This window comes from Quercus robur, chromosome 3, assembly GCF_932294415.1.
Source record: "Quercus robur chromosome 3, dhQueRobu3.1, whole genome shotgun sequence".
NCBI lineage: Eukaryota > Viridiplantae > Streptophyta > Magnoliopsida > Fagales > Fagaceae > Quercus > Quercus robur.
In genome coordinates, this window is record NC_065536.1 from 10,672,900 (window position 1) to 10,696,896 (window position 23,997).

The following is a 23,997-nucleotide window of genomic DNA, read 5'->3' on the forward strand; positions in this document are numbered from 1 at the left end:
ACTTTTAATGTGCCATAAAAAACATCCATATAAAATTATAAACATAGTTCAAAAGTAGACACTTGGAAATATAATTTTTTTTTATAAAATAAGAAAATATAAATTTAGAAGAATATTGTGGGGTCATGGGCCCAAATTCATACAATGGGGCGTGGGGCTTTGGCTGAGAGCGTGGTAGTCCGAGTCCGAGGAGGAATATCTCCTCGAACTAGCTAAAGCACAGTTAGATATAAGTCCTAAATAGTCAGTGACCTTTCAGGAAGTTCTAAAGGATAGGAACTCAGGAATATCTAAGGGAAAAAGCTGCTAACACCACATTTATGTAGACAAGACTCCTGAACAGTGCTACCTCGATTATCGTAACTCACAGAACGTCAAAGAGGATGTCTGATGAGATAGGCACTCAAGTATAGGCTTGGATGATTAACAAGTGGAAGACCAAGATCATTCAAAGGGGACTATATAATAGGAGAAACCCACCATGGAGAGAGGATCCGGGGGTTAACAGAGAAAGCACTGTAGCAATCTCAAGAACTCTTGTAACCAGTCTCATCAATATTTAATAGAACAAAACTCCTCGGATTGTGCCGAAAACAAACTTTCTTTGATAAATTCAGTTCATCTCTGTTTGATTGTCATAAACACCATATTAACTGTTATTCATGCACTAAAACCTAACTCTTTGACACATTTTTTACAAATTTATTGTACTGGGCTCATTAGTCCGAGATCCCATACACCTTGGGCTTGGGCTATAAAACGTGTTCCTACAATTGACGCCGTCTGTGGGAAAAGCTTGTGTGTTAGTGAGTGCAACGGTTAATCATGATAGGATTAGTCCCTAGAGAAGGCCATTTTGGTGGTGGTGCATGCTACACGAAAGCTTTCTCATTATTTCCAAGAACACACACAGTTGTTGTCATAACTCATCTTCCGCTCAGCTCTACACTTCGAAGTACTGATTACGCTGGGAGGATTGCTAAATGGGGCACAGTTCTAGGGGCTTCTGACATCAAGTATATGCCCCGTACCTTTGTCAAGGGGCTAGTTCTCGCGGGTCTAGTAGCCTGGTTCGTTGAATCCCCATTGGAGAAAGAAGTCAAGAATCAAGGCATGAATGGAAAATCGGTTGGCACAATCTTCCTGCAAAAACTTCTATTCTGGAAGGAATATATTGATATCTTCTAATTTTTTGAAGCGGTTAAACAGAACCTTAGCTATGCTGGGTCCTCAGACCTCCTACTTTGGGGAAATTAACACGCACTGGCATCTTTTGAAGCGGTTAAACAGAACTTTAGTTATGCTGAATCCTCAGACCTCCTGCTTTGGGGAAATTAACACGCACTGGAATCTTTTGAAGCAGTTAAACAGAACCTTAGCTATGCCGGGTCCTCGGACCTCCTGCTTTGGGGAAATTAACACGCACTGACATCTTTTAAAATGGTTAAACAAAACCTTAACTATGCCAGGTCCTCGGACCTCCTGCTTTGGGGAAATTAACACGTACTGGAATCTTTTGAAGTGGTTAAACAAAACCTTAGCTATACCGGGTCCTTAGACTTCCTGCTTTGGGGAAATTAACACACATTGGAATCTGTTGAAGCGGTTAAACAGAACCTTAGTTATGTCGGGTCCTCAAACCTCCTGCTTTGGGGAAATTAACACACACTGGCAACTTTCTTAGTGTTTAAATTGAACTCAATCATGCCTCGGTCCTCAGACCAGATGATGTGAGAAGGTTAATACTCCATGACAACTTTTCAAGTGTTTAAACAGAACTTTAGTCATGCTTGGCTCCTCGGACCACATACTTTTGGAAAAGTAACGTTCCATGATATTTATTTGTTTCTCACTAAGTGTCAAGATAGATCCAAGATTATAACCGACTCCTCAAATTGGTAGCTCTGAAAGGAGCAATTTACAGTACAAATATAGGGCGCATGAAACGACACTCCCACAGGTGTAAATCAAAGGATCAAGTAGAGCTAACTCTTAAAGAATTCAAAACCCCACTTTTCTCCTCGAATGAGAGGAACAAACTGGAGTTTTAAGGGGCTATTATGGGGTCATGGGCCCAAAATCATACAATGGAGCGTGGGGCTTTGGCCGAGAGCGTGGTAGTCCGAGTTCGAGGAGGAATATCTCCTCGAACCAGCTAAAGCATGGTCAGATATAAGTCCTAAATAGTCAGTGACCTTCCAGGAAGTTCTAAATGATAGGAACTCAGGAATATCTAAGGGAAAGCTGCTAACACCACATTTATGTAGACAAGACTCCGGAGCAGTGCTACCTCGATTATCGCAACTCACAGAACGCCAGAGAGGGTGTCTGATGGGACAGGTACTCAAGTATAGGTTTGGATGATTAACAAGTGGAAGACCAAGATCATTCAAAGGGGACTATATAATATAAGAAACCCACCATGGAGAGAGGATTCGAGGATTAACAGAGAAAGCACTGTAACAATCTCAAGAACTTCTGTAACCATTCTCATCAATATTTACTAGAACAAAACTCCTCGGATTGTGCCAAGAACAAACTTTCTTTGATAAACTCAGTTCATCTCTGTTTGATTGTCATAAACACCATATTAACTATTATCCATGCACTAAAGCCTAACTCTTTACAAATTTATTGTACTGGGCTCATTGGTCCGAGATCCCATACACCTTAGGTTTAGGCTGCAAAACGTGTCCCTACAAATATAAAAGTAAAATACGCAATTTAAAACTAGTAGTGGACAACTAAAATAAACATATATGTTTTTTTTAGAGAGACAATATGGTTAAAAGAATACAAAACCAGACATGAATGCTCTTACTATTAAAATTTAAAAATGTATAAGTGGACTACAATTTTTTTGGTACCAATTTTTATGTGTTATCAAAAACATCTATATAATAAAATTATAAAGAGTTTGATTAATATATGCTCTTAAAGCACATGTTAATCATCTATATTTGTAAACATATTATGAGAAATTAAAAAAATTGTCAAATTATAAGTAAGGTTCAAAGAATCTGTAAAGTTGTGATTTATAACTAATTTGTGTTGGCTTTAATTTCGTACCAAATTTGATTGTAATTCTGTTCAATTTTTTGTACCTTATATTTTATGTGAGATTTCTTTGTATGGGTTGTGTGTGAGAGAGAGTGTGAAGACTCAAGACTCATTGAAGATCAAAGGAGTTTTCTTAGGTAGCTCACGAGAAGACTTTCCCCGAAGTGAAGCCATGTGCTCAGCACATGACTAGAATGTGAAGAGTCATGACAGATGGTAACAACTAGTTTTCGCAAGTATTTCGCAAGTAAGGCTTTCCCGCGAGATACCCGCGAAACATTCTGTTTTACTATTTTGTCATATCTGATACACCATGTCTCTACCCACACCATGTCTCTATCCACACTACATATACTCACATTACCCACATATTGAGAGGAGTGCTTTTTAGAGAGAAAACTCCAGCCATTACCTTTGAGAGTGAGAGATTGTCATACCTACAATCCTCTACACAAACCATTGTGGTTTTCCTCAACTCCTACCTCTCCATATCCAAATCCTTGAGAGGTTGATAGTCCAAATACTTACCACACCTATTTTGAGTGTAAAGTAAGGTTTTGGTACTGCTGGGAAGTATTGGAAGAAGCCATTTGTTTGGTGGATGCAATTGGGATTGAATTGCGTCATCCGGAAAGCTAAAGAAGACAAGGTTTCGTCAAGTCAATTGGTAGCACGAGCTTGGAGGGCTCAAATATATGAGATAAACTAGGCTTGGAGGGTCTTTTGTTATTCGTGTACTCCAACTCATTCTCTAGTGGATCGGTTTACCGCTTGGAGGGCGGCGGAGAGGTTTTTCGCCGAGTTCTTCGGTTTCTTCTTCGATAACACATCGGTGTGTTATTTTGTATTTGCATTATTATTCCCTACTCTTTTAGCTTTCATTTTATTGTTGATATTTGATGAGTATGACTTAGAGTAATTATAGTATTTGTTCACTCGCATTTACTCTATTTCGCACTTAGTTTAACTTAGAGTAAAATCAATCAAGCCGTAATTTTAATTTGAAAGTCTAAACAGATCCTATATTTTCACACAAATTCGAACTTCCATCGTCAAAAGTAAACACTTGGAAATATAATTGTTTTTTAATAAAATAAGAAAATATAAATTTAGAAGAATATAAAAGTAAAATACCCAATTTAAAACTAGTAGGAGTAGTTGTTAATTAATAGCATTTTGGCATTTTGTTCCCCTTTTTCCTTTCTCTCTTTTACACTTTTTCCTCTCTCTCTCTCTCTCTCTCTCTCTCACACACACAGATTCCTCATTCAGAGCCCACAAAAACAAAAACCCCCTCGAAGATCCAACAATGCCACACACGCACACACACACACTCTCTCTCTCAGCTTCCTTTTGCAAAACTAGGGTTCTCTCTGTGTGTTTGTCTCTCTCTCTCTCTCTCTCTCTCTCTCTAGGTCACACTTTGTAAACCCCCAAATTTCATCATAATTACACCAAAAAAATAGTCTTTCTCTAATTCCCACTTCTAATTCCTCGTCAAGTTTCAAAATTTCGGAGCTTCGGATTCGATTCAGCTCTGAATTCTTCATTTCCTGTCAGATCAGAGCTAAATTTGTGGAAAAGTTTGAAACTTTTTTTTTTGTGGGGTTTTGTTTTTTGATTTGGGGGAGGTGTTGGATTTTGTGGGTTTTTGCATGTTGTGCTTTTTGGTGGAAATTTGAGTGATTTTGTGAAATTGGGGATTGATGGTTTGGTTTTGTTGAATATAGAAAATTAAAAAAGAGTAAAAATTAGGGTTTTTCAGGGTTTGGTTTTGATTTGGTAGGGTCTACATGTCTAAGCCTTAGGGGGGTCCTCCTCTGCTCAGTTGTGGAGGATCCCTATTGAAAATAAGTTAAAAAGAGAAAATAAAAATTGGGTTTTGAAGTTTGGGATTCTCTGAGGGCATGTGTGTTTGTGTGATGAAAATTGTTATGTTGGTTGAGTTCTGGGTGGAAAATCAAGTGGGTTAGTAGCTGAAAAGGTTTGTATATTTCCTGTGGATTGGTTTTCTTGTGGCTTTTGTATTAGATTTTGGTGGAAATGTTTGGTTCTGTTCCGGACAGAGGCCATGATAGCAGTGGAATTTCGGTTCCGGTTTTGATTCCCTATACATTCCTGTGGCGAAATGGGGGAAGAAGCGTGGCACTTTGTGGGACTTTCACAAGGTTGGAGGCTGGAGGCTAAAAATGATCATATTTTGATGTTTATGTTAATACCCAGATCTGTATTTTTTATTTTTTTATTATTGATACTTCTAAAGGTTTTTCATCTTTTGGTGATTAAATTATGTTTCATTTGTATTGGTTTGGATGTGGCTTTTAGTATATAGATTAAATATGTGATATGGGGTTTTTATTGGATTTATTGTTTGAATAGGTGGTCAGGAAGTATACCCATGTCTCCGGTGGAGGGACGCGATGACGTGTTTCAAGTTGTTTGCAATTTGACACCGGGAAATCACCAGGTTAATGAGCTTTTGTGATTGATATGGTTATACTAGGCTCTAGGAAACAGACATACCCCTTATTTTTAACTGCTGTTATGTCTCAACATTTTTTGTAACGTAGAAGTCAATATGATTGGATTTTAGGAACATAAAAATCAAAGATGGTTAAGTATTAACAGTCAATTTTAGCTATTAAAGCTGCTACTAAACTTATTTCAAGCTTAATATATAATGCCAAACATGTCATTCCACTGTGAGCAAAAATGGATCATGGAACTAAAGTATTAAACCTACAGCCTACTTGATATTATATTTGAAGTAGATATGATTGTATAAGTTTGAAGTTTGCCTTCACTTTCCAAAAAAAAGAGAGAAGAAGTTGAGGTATGTCTTCTGAATGTTGACTCTTTTATTTTTTTGGGGGGTGTGGCTTGGTGGTTGTTGTAGAGACATATAATGGAAAACATTTTGAAATTAAGCAATAACAGGATCATGAAATCTACAGCTTTCCCAATATTTTATTTGAAGTGGAAATGATTGAAGAAGTTTGAAGCATGCCTCTTTGGGCATTGATGGTTCTTTGTAATAGATGAGTCGGAGTTCATATTCGCTTGCAAGGTCCATATCTTTTCCTGATCACTGTGTGCTAGACACTTTTATCTGCCATTCCATTGCTACATAGTATTGAGTACTGTGTACTTCTAAGCCATAATTCACTTCATAGCTTACAGTTTCCCTACAATCAATCAAATAGTCTTAATTTTCCCATCCTTAATCCTAGCCTAGTAGGCAACTGGGGCTTTTTTTTTATTATTTTATTTAAATAATTTTTTATTTGAAGAGTAAGGGGATGTAAAATCTTGGTGGAATTTTAAATAGTGTTAGGTAGTAGAGAAAATTATTTAGTATGACTGGTTTTGAGATATCAACAATTGAGGATAAGCCCAATATCTTAAGGAGGCTCGATTGCAAAAAAAAAAAAAAAAAAAAGAAGCTTTCAAGGAAAACTTAGGTAGTCAAAGGCTTAGTAGCTATGCCGATAGATGTTTGGAAGAGCTGCCAACAGATTCTTAGCATCACTGATGGTGTCAAAGAAACATTTCTTCCCTCCAATGAGCTCTAGTTCAAACAGTACCTCCTCTCCCTATAAAAGTGGTTGGAGGTAAGGTCATTGCTCAAAACTCTTTGGGTGTGTGTTTTCAACATAATAATAATAATAAAAAAAAAACCTCTCTTGTCATTATTTCTAAAGCCCAAACACGATTGAAGGATCTGTAGATATAGGCTTTGTTTGTTTCGTTGTAATATAATTTTCTGATGTAAAAATATTTTACAACTGAAATTTTTTCATTATACAACCTAACAAACACTGGAAAATGTTTTCCAGAGCATTTTCAGGAATTGTAAAATATTTTACGAAGAAACAAATGTAGCCATAATTGTGACTGGCCTAGACATGGAGCATGGCCTTTAAAAAAGTACATGGTGGTGTTGTGTGCGCTGTTGTAGTGGACATTGGAGCATCTTTTGTAACGCTATAAGGTTGCTTCTGAGTAGTGGAGCTTCTTTTTTCATATTTTCTGGTTTCAGTGGGTGCTCCCAGAAAAGTTTCCCGACTTTTTGTTTAGTTGGCAGAATTGGGTAGGCAAGCATTCTTTGGATGTTTGGAATATTTTCCTGTTATTTGATGTGGACTTTGTGGAGGGAACGAAATTGTCATATATTTAAGGACATAAAAAATTCAAGGGCTCAGTTGATAGCTTTGTTTTCTCAATTGTTGTTTGATTGGTGCTGTGCATGGGTTTTACTAGTAGTAACTCCATTGCTGATTTCTTTGAGTCTTCGTCCTTCTGTACGTAATCTTTTGTGATTCTTTAGATTTTGTCCATTAAGGTGCTGCTGCATATTCTTAGGCACAAATATATACTTCATTGTTGTGCTGAGTAATAATGGATATTAATACATAATATAGTTATTGAAAGCTGCTGTTGATTCTGAGATTTGTTGTTTTCATTCCCATGCAGTACAAGTTTTGTGTTGATGGAGTGTGGCGGCATGACGAGAGTCAGCCCTTCATACCAGGGGAATATGGGTTAGTGAATACCATCTTAATAAGAGAACCGGATATGATTCCCTCTACTTATAGTCATCAACCACCTGACATAGACATGGATTATGATGTCGTTATGCCCCCGGTAAGGCAATATATATATTAAAAATTTAAGTTCTGTTTCTCAAATGCTGCTAGCGTTCCAATAACTGTTTTATTTTTCTTGTTTGCGACAGTAATTATAGTTACTGTCCAAGTGTCATAATATGGCAATCAGACGTAAGTTTCCCCCACATCCTTGAAAGTTCTTCACACCTACGAATAATTCGTGATGATAATTTCTTACTTTGCTTGCAACTGTCCAAGTGTCATAATGTGGTGATCAGACAAAGTAATAAATTGCAGAGAGATAAATTTCCCCCTAAAAAAAGATGAAGAATTAAGGGACTTGAAAATTTTCTGAAAAGTCTTTTTAGGTTTTGATTAGCCAGAAAATCTGTTGTTGATTTTGCTTCTTTCTGCTTGCCAGAAAAGAACAATCCAAAGAGCCATATACATTGTTGATAATCATGATAGTGTTTCATGGTAATATTTTTCGCTGTTCAAGTTTCTTGGATTTAGTATTAATTTTAATAAAAATATTTTTAATTGTAGTTTATAGGGGGAGTTCTAATGTCATTGTTAGTATTTTTTTTTAATACTTTATGTTTATTATCTGGTAATATAAAATAGGTCACTTTGTTGCATGGTCCTTTGCAGGAAGCAGTTCCAAGGATATCAGTGACTGATTTGGAGGTTTCTCGACACCGTATATCTTTGTTCCTGTCTACACATAATGCTTATGAATTGCTTCCTGAGTCAGGCAAGGTTTGAATGCTTTTACCCTTTTAAGGAGCTATTTATGTTTTAATTATCTATAAATTTGCCACTCTTTACTTGGTAAACTCATCACTTGCTTTCAAGTTCAATTGTCTTAAATCTTTCATTGTGCAGATCATTGCCCTGGATGTTAACTTACCTGTGAAGCAAGCGTTTCATATTCTCTTTGAGCAGGTGACTGTCCTTTTACATGCTGAAACTCATTTAACCAATTAGAGCACATACACTGACAGAAGAGTGTGTGTGTGTGTGTGTGTATTGGTGGTTTTTTTTTTTGTGGGGGGGGGGGGGTGTTGAACTAACCCAAATGCTTTATTTTAGTTTCTAGGACCTGTCTTTTTATTATGAGAGTTGTTTGGCTTTTTCATTTTTCTTTTGAGAAAAAGGGTGTTCCAAGGGGTGTAGTTGATCTTTTGATGCTTATAAGTTTTATGCTTATTATGCTTCTCCTTTGGGTAATGTAAATTAGCAGCTTTGGTGTTTCTTTTTTATTTTTATTTTTATGCCTGTCTTTAGGTTTTGCTGTCATTCACTTTTTTAATTACTATTTTGTTCTAGCATATGATCTTTTTACTTGTGTGTCTTTGCTGATTATTAGCCTTTCTTTTTGGGTACTGAATTGCTGATTATTAGCTTAGATGTACGTCTTTGCTGATATAAGCTGCTTCCAGGGAATCTCTGTGGCTCCTCTCTGGGATTTTGGCAAGGGCCAGTTTGTTGGAGTTCTTAGTGCGTTGGACTTCATCCTAATATTGAAAGAGGTATCCTTGGCTTGAAGTAAACTTCTACGTTACCTTGTGACATGGTGGTTTTGAAGGAAAACTGTCCTTTGTTTTAAAGTTTAAAATGTACATGGATTGACATCAGAATATCAGAAACTTTTATGTGCTGGTGATAGCTATAAAGGACAACTATATTTGTAATTTGAAAAAAAAAAGAAAAAAGAATGTACTGGGGTTTACATAAGAAGTATTACAAAATTATTGATTTTATGAAAATTTACAACTCTCCTAGGACTTGTGGTTGTGCAAAGTACACTATGCTTCTTAGTCTTGTGAAACCCGCCAAATTAAAAAGTAGCACCAATGCAGTGCTACATTACTGCCATAAGACTGTTCATTTAATTATTCTATATTCTCTTCATCTGCTGACATCACAAGTCACTGTATCATGAGCTTGGGTAAAAAGGGGACTGCTTCCGAGTCACTTGATTTGTTATGATTCTAGTAAATAAACCACTTTTCAAGGTTTTCTGATTTATGCATCTTTGAAAGATACCTATCAAAAAAAAAAAAAAAAAAGCATCTTTGAAAGTTTAGTCAGTTAAGATTAAATTCAGTAGCTTATTTTGTATGTTAAGGAGAGTATTTTTTAATGGGTATACATCCACCTGCTTTAAGAACTATTATTTGATTGCTCTTACGAGGAGAGGAGGTGCCATTTGAGCTAGAGTTTATTGGGAGAAAGTAGTTTGGGCAATCATTTGCTTGATAGTTGTAGTTTTCATGCATCATAGTTTTGTTGTGTTGTTGGTACCTTAGTACACTGCCTGTGTGCTTTGGTTCCTTTTATTATTTTAATTTTTCAATAAAGCATTATTACTTATCAAAAAGGTAGTTTGGGCAACCATTTAAAAAAAGATCCATGCTTTGGAAAATCCTTCTTGGAATTTTGGCCTGTAGTGCTGTACACCTTAGCATGGTTAGCTTTTGTTATGCTCATCAATATGTTTATCCTTCGCTTGTGAATTTTCATGGCTGCCAATCCCAATTTATTTTTTTTGATAACTTCACCTACCGCAATCCTACAGAAAAGCATTTGTAAACTGATTCTTATATATTTGTATATTGTCTGTGGTTCATCCCTCTTATATCTTGACTGCTTGCTTGATCGTCCTAGTTTATTTTGTCTTCTGGATGCTCGTTTCCTCAATGTTTTCTTTGAAAAACAAACAAACACTTGCGCTTGTAGATGAAAGCATACCTTAGGTCCTTTTAACACGTGTAACCGTCTGAATTTCAGCTTGGGAGTCATGGATCAAACTTGACAGAGGAAGAGCTTGAAACACATACTATAGCAGCTTGGAAAGAGGGGGGAAAACTACATCTTACTAGAACAATGGATGGCAATGGGGCATCATTTTCTCGTCGACATCTTGTTCATGTAAGTGCTTCTTGAGATTCTGTGCCAAAAGGATCTAGCAAGCACGTCTGAAAACTTAATTTTCTAATGATTATCATCTTTTGAGCTATTTGAAAAAAGGTGCTACTTAGCTGCATTTTGACTGCATATTCTGCTCTTACATGAATGCGGTGATCATATTGCTAACTCGTAAAGATATAGATATAAAAATTTGAAAAACGTGATGAGGGTGCCAGAATTTGCAGCTTTTTAGTGTCTTCTTTAGTTTTAGATTTCCATAAGAACCGTGTGTAGTGTTGATGGGATTGGAGGGAGAGAATTCGCTTAACTTGTCCCGACAATCAGTGCTTCCTGTCAAATAAATTTACACTACCTTACACTTTGTCAGATGGTTGGACTTCCCTTTTATGTTGAACTTTTTTTGGAGGTTTACATCAAGAAAGTCTTTGATCAGATGGTGCGAAGGAGTCTATTGTATATTTTGGCATGCAGGTGGCATCTTGTGCAATTTAGCCGGACTTGTGTTATATTGGACTCTGGTGTTAATATGCATCAACATATATTGCAACAACCCTAGATCCTAGCGTTTGTATCACCCCTCTGCAATTTCTCCCCACATTCTGTAGTTAGCTGGCTATGTGTATTTGTTAACCTATTTACCCTCATTGTAGTTCTGTTGATTGGTTAAAGATGTTAAAACTGTTTATTGATTGTTTAAAGTATGAGTTTTATAATCAAATATCCTTTTTGCTGATTGATGGGAGAACTAGGATTCAGTTACCTCAAAATATCTTGATGCTGGAATGTGCTGTCTCAATAGTCTAATATTTATTACTTCTGTTTTCCACAGGCTGGGCCAAATGATTGTCTGAAAGATGTTGCTTTGAAAATTTTGCAAAACAAGGTGGCGACAGTTCCCATAATCCATTTTTCTTTGCAGGATGGTTCAGTTCCACAGCTGCTACATCTTGCTTCCCTGTCTGGGATACTAAAATGTAAGCTTCTTCCAGGTTTGTCACTTAAAAGTTACATGTTTTGAAACTAATCCATGGGCCTAATTTTCAGGTATATACAGGTATTTTAGACATTCGTCTAGCTCCTTGCCCATTCTTCAACAACCGATTTGTTCAATTCCTTGTGGAACATGGGTTCCAAAAATTGGTGACTCGAAGCCATTTGCAATGTTAAGGCCAAATGCCTCTCTTAGTGCTGCTCTAGCTTTGTTGGTTCAAGGTGATTTTCCTTCTCTTCTGTAACAACTGCATGAAGGTTTTGGTGATGTTCTTGGAATGAAAATGATAAAATCTTACTGTAAAAACTAAGGTTTGTGATTGGAGGATTAATTTTTCCCCCCCAATTTATAGGAGGAAAAGAAAAATCAATCACATGTTTTTTATTTTATCTTGTACGAATTGGCTTGTTTGTTTTGGTCTTCTGCATCACATACCTGGACTTAATCCTCTTCTTACTGCACTTTGTTTTTGGCCTTCAAGTTTTTCTTGAGGATTGTGCTAATCCAACCGTATCTGTATGAGAAGGCATCTTTCTTCCGCATATCCATTGATGAACGTTTGAGAGGAATGATATTTTTTCCAGGCTAGGAGTATTCTAGCTGCTGAGAATTCTATGTTCCTCCTGATTTTAACTTCATTAGCTTTTGCATTATAACACTTGACTTTGTAAGCAGCAAGCTGGTTTCCTTTCAATTATTCTTCCTCAGCTGTTGGCCTTGTGTTATTACATTTTCCCTTTTGCAGCTGGAGTTAGTTCAATACCAATTGTGGATGATAACGGCTCATTGCTGGATATTTATTCACGGAGGTAATCTGCTCTCTCTCTTTTGGATTTGTATAAAGGTATTCTTTATTACTGCTTTGGCAAAAGATAAAGTATATGCAAAAATTCACAGATGTGTGCTATTTCCTTCTCAGTGATATTACTGCTTTGGCAAAAGATAAAGTATATGCACAAATTCGCCTCGATGAAATGAGTATTCTTGAGGTAATTTTTCATTGGCACTCATCTGATTGCATTAGGCACATAGACTGTATGGTAGCTAGCCACCTCTTTTGTAAGAAGATATTTCCTTGGTTGCATAATGTATGATGTATGACAATTTAGTATTTATGAGGTTAGTTTCTCATTCACTCATCCAACTGCGGTACTTAATTTACCAAAAAAAAAAAAAAAAAACACACTTATCCAACTGCATTAGGCATGTAGATATGGTAGCCAGCCAGCTCTTTTGAAAGAAAATATTCTTTTTGTTAAGTGAGCTTTTTACTCCAAGAAGATATATCCTTGGTTGCATTAATTGATGAAAATTTTTAATTTCTGTGATTACTTTGACTTGTCATTATTACATTAGTGTTTGGGTTTCTATTCAGTTCAATCCAATGCATCTTCTACTCTTAGAAAAATGTTCTGCTTGATAAAGCTTTGAAGATAAGAGATAATTTTATATTCTTTGGGCTTTTTAGTTAAAAGCACGTAGGCATGGTGCCACTGAATCATCACTTATTATTAGCAGTAAAATGAAGGGAGAGTTTCATGGTTTATAATATTTATGAGGGTGATTGGGCTTCTTAAGTTGTGACTCTTGTTAGGCGCTGCACGCCATACTTGGTGAGAAATATATTTGTAATGTACTTTATTGTTCTTGCTCTTATTGATGGTTGTTACATTTTCCTGAAAAAGCATTATTTGTTATGGACAATAATGGAATATCTTAGTTTTATGGGGATAAGCTTGCTTATTCACAAGCTTACTCCCACCCCAACTGGCAGCTACTGTCTCACCATCTCTTCTAAATTTTCATTATCCTGATGACTCAGAGAAGTGAGGATTTCCCATTGCTTTGATTATGGTTATTTGCATTTGGTACTTACTAATCCAATAATTTTGACCAAAATGCAAGAATTGTTCCACTTACTTCTTTTCTGAGCTTGCTTGGAGTCTTTTTTCATTGGGTAACAAGTCTAAATAGCTACATTTGTTGATATAAATTTCCCAGAGGAATGTGCTTATTTTTAAATTCTCCAAGTGCAAAATTTTTAAAAATTTGTAGTTTATTCTTTGGTTGGAAAACAATTATGAATTTTCATTGTTATACTGATTTTGAGGATCAATCAGTAATTGTATATTCTCATAATTTACTTGAGCCAGTTGCTGCAGTGTCTGCCCAAACTTCTGGATGTCAAATGTTCAGTCGTTAAGTCAGGCACAATGCAAGTAGTTTTACTTACACTAGTAGTTAATTTGGGCACAATGCTTTACCTTATCTTTCTAAGTGTGCCAATTTTTTCTATGTGTTTAGGCATTGCGATTGGGACAAGATGCGAACTCACCTCATGGGGTCTTCAATGGACAGAGATGTCAGATGTGTTTGCGATCTGATCCCCTGCATGAAGTGATGAAACGGTTGGCAAATCCTGGTAATTTGCTTAGCTCCCTTTAAGATGGTTTATGTTATTTCCCCTTGATCGATTAAGTAGCTTGTTCATGTGTATCCTTTCAGGGGTTAGGAGACTTATAATTGTGGAGGCTGGCAGCAATCGTGTGGAAGGTATAATATCATTGAGTGATGTGTTCAAATTCTTGCTAGGTTATCCAGAATTTGTTGGCCACCATTTCACATGAAGGGGTTGATCATGGTGCCATTTGGGAAGTCCCATTGATTTATTGACATCTTGTATCTTTGAGCTGTGATCTCCTTCCCATTGTGAAAGCTCTAATTTCTTTCTCCAAGTCTTGGTTGGACTAGCCTCATGCTTCTGAGCACCACCCCCATCTTTAGGATAGAAAATTTTAAAGAGAAAAAAGAAATCTGTAAATTGTGAGGTTTCAATTTTTTACCTTTTCAACACCTAATTATTATCAACTGTGCAGCTGGCACAGCTGCCATGTTTGTGTCTAGTGCTAACAGAAAATGAGGCAGGAAAAAAGAAGTGAAGACTTTATATGGCACCCTTTGCTGCTTGTTCGGCTGTACGTAAAAAAGTCTGTTAGTTCAATTTCAATTTCAGTTGCTGTTCTTCGATTGTTTAATTGTAACATTGCTGTTTGTTGGGCTGTGACAATTTATGTCACGGGGTTTAATTGTCTATAAATTTAAGATGGCTTGTTTGTGTCTCTTGTTTAGAGCTTCAATATGATCTCATTGCTTTTTCAGTCTAATTTACAGTGAAGAGTGAACCCTACTGTGTTGTAGAGATCATGTCCAACCACTAACTAGGCTATCCTAGTCATAGCTAGAGTTAAGATTTAAAAGTGACCATATATCCTATTATTTACTGTTAGAATTTTACAAATCTTATTCATTTATGTATATGGATTTATCTGGGATTAATGTGAGATTATTGTGAAATGGAAGGTTCAGATTTCATTAGGGGTTGTATGCTTATATTCTCAATAAAAAGAAAAGGGTTATGTTAATCTTGGTGTTGAAGCGTGCACACGGTTTATGTTTGTAGAACAAAACAAGGCCTTTCTATAACCTAGTTTATGTTATGTTAATCTTAGGCACCATCTTTCCGGACCTGCGCAACAGTTCACACCACCAACCGTAATAAACAATTACTTGCCTCAATTTGTTTCTGTATTTACGGTAGGTGTGTGGATTGCACAAGGGGAGGTAAGGGTAGGGAATCTTCAACAGCCTAGCTATACTACCTTATTTTTGTTTAATTTAATAGGCATATTTCCTTAAAACTCTTTTTGAAAAGCCTTAAGAATTGGCAAGCTATTTTGGATTAGAAACTAGTAAGTTACCCGTGCATAGTACCGAAAATATCTTAATATTTGATTTAAGATAGTTTTGGAGAATATTTTACATGTATTATAGCATAGCATTATTGTTATAGAACTTTATTAGTAATGAGTTTATTATAAAAAGCAACCATTATAAATGGTACATATATCCATTACAATTATTCAATTAAAGTATTGAAGTAAAAAAAAAAAAAAAACTTTGGATGAATATTGTAGAATAAAAGTTGATATGGAACATGTTTATCTCTTTTTCTTTAATTCTAAATCAAACTACACATTCCAAATATCTACAGTCAATCGTATCATTACAAAATTCACAAATCTATAATATCTAACCTTAACATCAAGTCAATCACATCATTACAAAATTCACAAATCTCCAATATCTAACCTTAACATCAAAATCGTAATTGTTGTTGTCACTTAATATAAAATGTATACCCCCTTCTTGGTTGTAGTTAATTCATATGGGTTAAGATGCGGGTTAAGATTAGATGAGACAACCATATTAGAGTGAGGTAGGTGTTGTTGAAAGATTGAAGGTAAATAATATTATTTTTTGTTCGTGCGTATTTGACATGAAAAGACATGAAGGGATATGAGTAGGTATATATAAAAGGATAGAAGTGCAAGATGTGAAAATGGTAAATTAAAATGTAAAGAGTTTTGTGTGTATGTGTGAGGGATGAAATGTTTTGAAACATTGAAACAAAAGATACAAAGAATATTTATTTTTTAGTTAGAAAAGTCTTAAAATATTGAACCAAATGAAACAAAAATTCAAAATTTAATTTGTGTTATATTTGATGTAGCACTCGAGAATATTTGAATTCTCTTTACATAAAATACGCCACTTGATAAAATCTCAGACTTTTCCACGTGAGGTCTTTGTTTTTATATCTATATTGATTGATGATTTGATACAGGAGTCAGCCAAATGTGGCTAGCAGACTTGGACTTGCCAAAAATTTTATAGGGTAAATTACAAATTTGTTCTCTAACCCTTTCGTTGCGCGTCAATTTGGACTTTTAACATTTTAAACGTGTCAGTTTAGTCTCTTACATTTTGATATTGTATCAAAATAATCTCTGCCGGTAAGTGATGGATACAAAAGGTTGTTATAGCTAACGGTTATGTTATTTTCATGACACATAAAATGCCATGTATACTGCCACATCAACGTAGGCTTCTTTATATATATAGTGCAGAATTTATCACCGACCACCAATCCACCTGTTTGCCGACCAGATCTTCCCTCGAAATCAAGGAAGAATGCAGATCACAAAATTGAAACAACCCCACCTCTTCTTTAAACTCTCCCTCTCTATATTTCTGCCTTTCCCAACATTTATTCACACAGGTTTTTGGTATGATTATTTTGTTTCAAATATTGTGTGCTGACAGAAGGATGTTTTTGAAATAAGTGTTTAATCAGTTTTAAGGCCAAGTTGTTAAATAGATCTATTATGAGAGCTTTACGTTAAACAACCAAGCATACACATCATATACAACAGAATATAAATATGACATAGGATGTGATTACTTAGAAAATCTTATGAAACAACTTGTTCCAAAGGAAAAATTTGGGAGGACTTGACCTAATCAATCTTAAGGTAACAGTTCCACTATAAGCCTATAAGATGAAGGTTTGCAATTAAGAATAAACAATTTACAGTAAACCTAACTTCAGTTACCAAACTAAGTTTTGAATCCCACAGATCTCTTTTATAGTGAACTGTTGCAACATGAACCTCCAATTCACACACTTCAAAATCCTATTGAAGATTTGAATCTTCAGTACACTTGATAGCTGAAGGTTAGCAACTTGATTTCACCGGTTTAACGAGTGTGTGAGATATCACCAGTAGTGATTTTGAAAAAGTAATAGACACAAATCTCTAGATCTCAAATTGAGCTGCTGCAAAGTTTCAAAAACATGACTTATAGTTTCCCTTAAATTCTTAGTGAAGTAGGTCTGAAACCTTAAACATATGATGGACTAATGGGCTGCCAAATAAAATCTACAGATTCGACTTTCGATCAGTCAAACTTTAGTTTCTATTGGTCGAAACTATTAAAACTTGATTCCTTGAATTTGTAGCTTCTTTCTTCTTCTTCTACATTGAATACCAGCTTCTTGAGCATTATCCACTCAATTCTATAGACTCTATGAGCTATATCTAGACAAGTTTGTATTCATGTGTTTGCCAACAAAAAACTATACAATTATAGAACCTACAAGTTCTTCACTTTGTTTTGCCGGAGGAGCTTGTCAACGGTGGTAGGACATGCTGGTTTTGTCGCTGAGACCTTCAACGCATACAACACATCCCTTTTTGATAAAGTAGCTTTTGCCTTTCAAGCTTCCCAACAGGACATTCTTGCCAAAAAAATATTTGTTGAATTGCTCAGAGTAGAAACTTTTCTTTTGCCCCTTCCCAAAATCAAACGTTAAATCATCAGTAGCAATACAACAGTGAAAAAGTGTACTTCAATATTTTCAAAAAAGAAAAAAAAGAAACTCATTTCGTATATAGTATACAGCACAGAGAAGAGGAAGGAAAAGGGAAAAAAAATTTAAAGAAAAATACAAAGCAATCGATCGACTGGGTTGCGTTCACATGATCACATTCCATTGTTTTACCTTTCTGGGTAACTCTTAATTCTTTTTATTTGAGCGGAAGAAATTCGACAAAAATGAAAAACCACAAGAATGCAAATAAGATGTTCTCTTTGAGGGAGAGCTTTTTAAAGAAGACGTGAGTTTGTTTCAATTTTGTGATCTGAATTCTTCCTTGGTTTCGTGGGAAATATGGTCGGCAAACATGGTGTGCTTAGCGGAGCCACGTTGAGACTGAAGAGGGCTCTGGTCCCCTCAAAATTTTTATGAATTCACAGAAACGTTATGAGCTTGACTGTTTCTTGTCTCAGTTTTGTGTCTCTGAAAATTTTTCTTCTTTTGTGTAACTTGTTTTCTGAAGCCTTTTGTACTTTACAGACTTTTTAAGTCCAAAAATATTTTAATATTTTCTCTAATTCTAAGAGATCACCGTGTGTATGGTTTAAAAACAATGCACTTCAAAAGAAAAATTGATCTCATTTCTTTCACAAGTCCCCAGGTATGTGGTTTTCCTTCTATGGATCTCGTATTGTTTATTTTTAAATAAATTAAGACTATACTATTTTGATGAATGATAAATATACCATATTCTATATAGCATATAAATATAATACATTATTATTATTAATTTGACAAAAATATATGATTGGTTATTCACTTATTTGATTTTTTTTTTATGCTTTCGATGATTGTAGTATTTTATTTTAGACTATTGTACATAGAAAAATATTATGTTCACAACATTTTATAATAAGGCTACTTAAGATTTGTTTTGAAAATAGTGTGAAAATAGCATTTCTTATTATATAATATAGATATAGTATATAAAGAGAAAAAAAATTATGGTCTCATTTTATACTTGGCCTTCCCCCCCCCCCCCCCCCCCAAAGACAAATTCCTAGCTCCGTAGCGTGATAAACTATGTGCTATTGATTTTTTTTTTTTTTTTTTTAAGCTTAGATTGATGTGGCATTTATGTGGCATGAAAATAATATTTTATTTTGTTTGTTGGTCATGTCATCATTTTCCTTAATGACAATGATTATTTTGATACAATACCGAAAGATTAAGGAATAAATTGATACATTTGAAACATTAGGGACCAAATACATAATTTTTTCAATTTTATATGATTGATCTTTTGTATTGTACTGCGTATCTGTCTTGTACTCTCTCTCTCTCTCTATATATATTTTGTTGAGAAACTCTATATTTTTAATTAAAAGAGATGAAAGAAAGAATATTTGAAAGGTGACTAGTTAAAATAGAGAGTGATGTTGGAGTGTTGAAAAAATGGTTAGTTAAAATAGTAAATGTCCTTTTTGCTTGCTATTTCAATTAGTAGGAAAAAGTTTTGTTACAAACATATATCTTTTTCCAACTCACTATGTGATAATTGAAGAGATTATTTATATGTAATTTTAGTTACATTAGTCTTAGACTCGCATAATGTGCAAAAAAAATTGACAATTTTTTTTTTTTGTTGTGTAAAATGAAAATAATAGGTAAGACTTATAAGTGTTAATCCCAAACTTTTCTTAAAATGATGCGATTATTTTCTATCAAAGTATATTCGGTTTTCTAAATTAAGCTATCTATATTTGTTATTTGAAATTGTTTTTAAATTTTGTAATTTTTTTTCCAAGAAAACATAATACATTTTACATTCAATTTTTATATAAGGCAAGATATTTCGCAAATAATGTAATGTGTGAGTGAAATTTGTTTCTAGTACTCCTTATAAATGGTTTATCCTTTAATAACATAAAAAAATAATTTTATCAAGAATCTACCAACATTATGCTGAGAGAAAACATAATTGTCAATAAAATAGCTCCTCTTTCTACACAAAATCTCCTCTCAAAGTGGACTGAAATGGATCATAGTGGACTGAAATAGACCAAAATGAATTGAATGGACCAAAGTAGATTGAAATGGACTGAATTTGATAGAAGTAGACCACTATGGACCAAAATACTTTGCTGATATGGCCCAACGGGGGCATAACAATAATAAATACTACGATTTAGCTTTTAACCATACTAGTGGTACTCTATCACCATTGGTCATCCCTTATATGGCATGAAGAGGAAAGCTTTCCTTCTAATGTGGGACTCTCCAAGCCAAAAATGACTACAAGTGCAACACTTGGTCTAGGCAAAAATTGTCCCTAGGCAAAAATTGTGGGGACAATTTTTGCCTAGACCAAGTGTTGCACTTGTAGTCATTTTTGCCTTCCTCTTCATGCCATATAAGGGATGACCAATGGTGATAGAGTACCACTAGTATGGTTACTAGTGGTACTCTATCACCATTGGTCATCCCTTATATGGCATGAAGAGGAAGGCTTTCCTTCCAATGTGGGACTCTCCAAGCCAAAAATGACTACAAGTGCAACACTTGGTCTAGGCAAAAATTATCCCCACAGAAAGTATTAGAAATCATCACGTAATAGGTTGAATAAGATAACTCTAAACATACTTGGAGCCAAATTTTATTCTTTCAATTAATGCTATTGGAGATGTTATTGTCTTTTTTCTTTGGGTCTAACCACGTGTTCTAAGGCATTTGATAATAAAGTATTTAATAGGATATATATGTAACTATTGCACGAGGTGCAATACCTTTTCAATGGTTGGGAGGAAAAAATTTAAAAAGTTTAACTTTCCTCTTTAGTCGTGATCAAAACAAACAAAGTAACTTTGTAACTTTTTAATTTTGTACCTTTTAACTTTTATTTTGATCAGATAATTAAGAAAAAAGAAGAAGTTAATTTTAACTTTTTCTCCCAATCATCCTTTAGGTATTACATCATTTGCAATAACCTAGTGATTGCATGGGATTCAAATGCCATTTAATACAACTCGTTGCAATCCTGTTGCAGCCATTTTTCCATGCTTTTATTACACAAATGTGTGCTTGCCACTCTACTTTTCTCAATCCCAAAAATTAAAAAAAGAGGGTATTTTGGTATATATCTAATGCAATCTTAATAGCATCTAAGGACACCTGTTAACAAGTACCTTTTTCTTTTTGTAACACAAGCCTATTTAATGTTAGAGATTTAACATTTTTTTTCATTCTTTTTTAAAGTTATTTAAAAAATATATATATAATTTGATAGTTACGGGTGGAAGGATGTAGATATCTTCATTAAAAAATCATGAAATGTTAGTTGACCCATAAGATTCTTAGTGAGATTTAACCTTGCACCACCATTGATTTTGAGATTTTCGTTCTCCACTTCCTTTTCTTTTTGGGTCCTTAATACTTTTACAAATAACAAAGATTTCTATTTATTCGGCCAAAAAAAAAAAAAAACTCTCTCTCTCTCTCAAAGCAGAGAATTGGATTTGGTTTACAAACGGATGGGAGACCATATAAAATTTTCAACCCAAAAAAAAAAAAAAAGGTTAGTACAATTCTCTGAAAAAAAATAAATAAAAAAAAGTTGGTAGGGGGGGGGGGGAACTTTTTGGTTTTTGGATGAAATAATATAAGAAATTTAATTTTTGTAATAACAAAGTGTACATGATAGGTAAGAAAGAAATGGAGAAAAGGAGCACTGCCCACCCATTCCTCATCCCCATCCTTTTGCCAAGTTTGCAACAACATTTGAAGAGCCCCAATCATCATTCATTCATCAATCAACAATCCAGTAGCCCGTTGTGCTAACAGTAGACCCTCAATTCGTTGTTGAATTCATTTCTTGTTCTCCACAGATACCATAGAATGTCAAGCAAATTATCTCAGATCCTGGTTGTTCACAGGTTGCGTGAGAACCCTCCTTGAGTAAAAAACTCTACTAGTTGAATTGATTTGCCAAGCAATGGAAGAGTTCCTGTGAGCAGGAGCTTCCAAAAAAGAGCGGTGGGGGAAATATTTTGTTTTAGACCTGGTAAAATAAAGAATCAGTATTGTGAAGAATATCCAAAACAGTGACGGTTCTAAGAATTGTTTTTTTTAGTATGACATTAAGAAGCTTAAATTATACAAAATTTAAAAAAAAAAATTATATATTAACAAAAAACACACACATACATGCAAATACAGTCTTATAATTTCCTTCTACTAAATTTCTTATTGTGAAATCATTATATTATAGTCTTATTATCAATTCTGTAAGTTACATCTTTTTAAAAAAATTTAGCTAAATAAAATTTTTCTTGAGTTTTTTTTTTTTTGGCTTGTAAGGTTTAAATATATTGTTAAGGAGGCCAAAGTTTAAAGATAAATTTTGGCTACAAACTTAGTTGTAGCCTAAGTTTATAACTTTCACTAAACAAATTAACATTGCTACATATTTTAAAAATCTAACCATTGAATTGTATATTCTTTATGTTCTTAAAACATATGTCAAATTTCATGCCAATTGGATTTTATTTACTATTTGCTCCATAAATTTATTTTTTATGTATAATTTTAGACTACAAAAACTCAAAATTTAAACAATTGATTGATAATATAACTATTGATCTTTGATTTTTTTTGAAAATTTTCAAGAATGGAGAATATAAAAAATGTAATCAAATGATGGATTTGTCAAAATTCACATCCAATAAAAAACTATTGAGTGGAGTTTAGCCTTGTCCAAATTTTAATTATGTTGTGCCTAAAAAAAATTTATGGTGGTCACAAATTTTTTTTTTAAAGATAAAAAAATCATAACTTTTTAAAATTTATATATAATAATTTTTTTTCTAGATCAAGGTGGTCCTGTGACCACCCTGAACTCAATGTGGAATTGATTTTGATCTTGAAAAAAAAAAATTGAAGGTAAGATTGCGTACATAACCTCTCTTAAATCCCGCAAAAGCAAGAGTTTTGTGTACTGGATATGATATTTTATTGTGAATGAGTCTCAATTTTTGTGTAACCAGGTTAGCCACGTTAAAAGTCTTGAGATATATGAAATCCATACCCACTTTCTGTTTGGATGTCATGTGCACATTTATTCTACTGAACCAAGGTAGTGTCCTATGTTGATGATGTTGACTCCACCAAAATCGACTTACCATTGAATTCCAATCAACACATAACCAATCCTCTAATCTAAAAAATACTCGTAGCATAGGTGTTGGAATTGCTTGAGTCACTGCCATAATTAAAATTTCCTTTCCAACTTAGTGATAACAATTTTTCTTTCCCACCCTGGAGTCTGTACCACACCTTTGTCCTAATTTCTGAAAATGTTGGCCTCCTAGAATGACCAACTACTGGGGGTAACCCTAAACATTTCTCCATATTCGAATAGGCTTGGGCACCCAAAGTAGTTGTGACTTGTGATGTTTCTTTGTATATTTGGAGGGATATTCTCACTAAAAAACTATAGTGGTCTTATCTGAATTCACCTTTTGTTCAGAAACTCCTTCATAAACCTGTAAAATTTGTTGTAAAGTCTAACACTTACCGCCAATGCTCTGCTAAACAATAAACTATACTTAATTATAAAAATTTTAAAAAAAATAAAAGAAGGGTGATCCGTGGGAGTAGAAAGAGATAAGAAGATAGAAGATCATCTTCTCTTAATCATCTAGTAGGTTGGATATATCCCTAGGTATTTCCATTAATTATCATAGAATAACTAATACAAGATTCGCACTCCATAATCATATTAACAAAATCAATATGAAACCTCTTTATTTATTTATTATAGTTCTTAGTAAAGCCCATTCAACCGAGTCCAAATCTTCTGTCCCAACTTTCTTGCTCCACTCCATGCTCCACAAATTAAAGTTTGCCGCATGTCTACTTATTTCATTAATGTTAATTTCTTGCCTTTTTCCTATTTTATTTTGCAAAAATAAATTATAAAAACAAAAACGCTACAAATCAGATCTCCACCGGCCACCACCCTAGCCCACTGCGACCACCACCTACGCCGGCGCCGCTACAAAGTGTCAACTGTCATCCTCCACCCTGTCGACACTATGCTAGCGAGTAACCACCGCCTGTCCACACTATGCCAACCAGTAAAAACCCAATAAGTTAGATCTCCACCGGCCATCACCACTAGCCCACCACCA

General features: G+C 34.6%; 1 protein-coding gene across 7 annotated transcripts; it reads left to right on the forward strand.

Annotated features, from left to right (window-relative positions):
* Positions 1–4,242: 4,242 nt before the first annotated feature.
* LOC126717020 (sucrose nonfermenting 4-like protein) lies at positions 4,243–14,714 on the forward strand. 7 transcript variants are annotated; one of them, XR_007652388.1, is made up of 15 exons: positions 4,243–5,228; positions 5,440–5,527; positions 7,534–7,704; positions 8,319–8,426; positions 8,553–8,612; positions 9,077–9,199; positions 10,461–10,601; positions 11,431–11,575; positions 11,646–11,813; positions 12,338–12,401; positions 12,512–12,581; positions 13,746–13,807; positions 13,897–14,014; positions 14,098–14,145; positions 14,469–14,714. XR_007652388.1 is itself a non-coding variant. In XM_050418164.1 (14 exons), exons 1-13 carry the CDS (start codon positions 5,104–5,106, stop codon positions 13,991–13,993), a joined length of 1,422 nt encoding a protein of 473 aa, XP_050274121.1. In that variant the 5' UTR covers positions 4,244–5,103; the 3' UTR covers positions 13,994–14,014; positions 14,098–14,281. The 7 variants fall into 7 exon arrangements, 6 of the variants coding, with proteins under 6 accessions (XP_050274121.1, XP_050274119.1, XP_050274122.1 ...); XM_050418164.1 differs by lacking the exon at positions 14,469–14,714 and having other exon boundaries at positions 4,244–5,228; positions 14,098–14,281; XM_050418162.1 differs by lacking the exon at positions 13,746–13,807 and having other exon boundaries at positions 4,245–5,228.
* Positions 14,715–23,997: the final 9,283 nt, after the last annotated feature.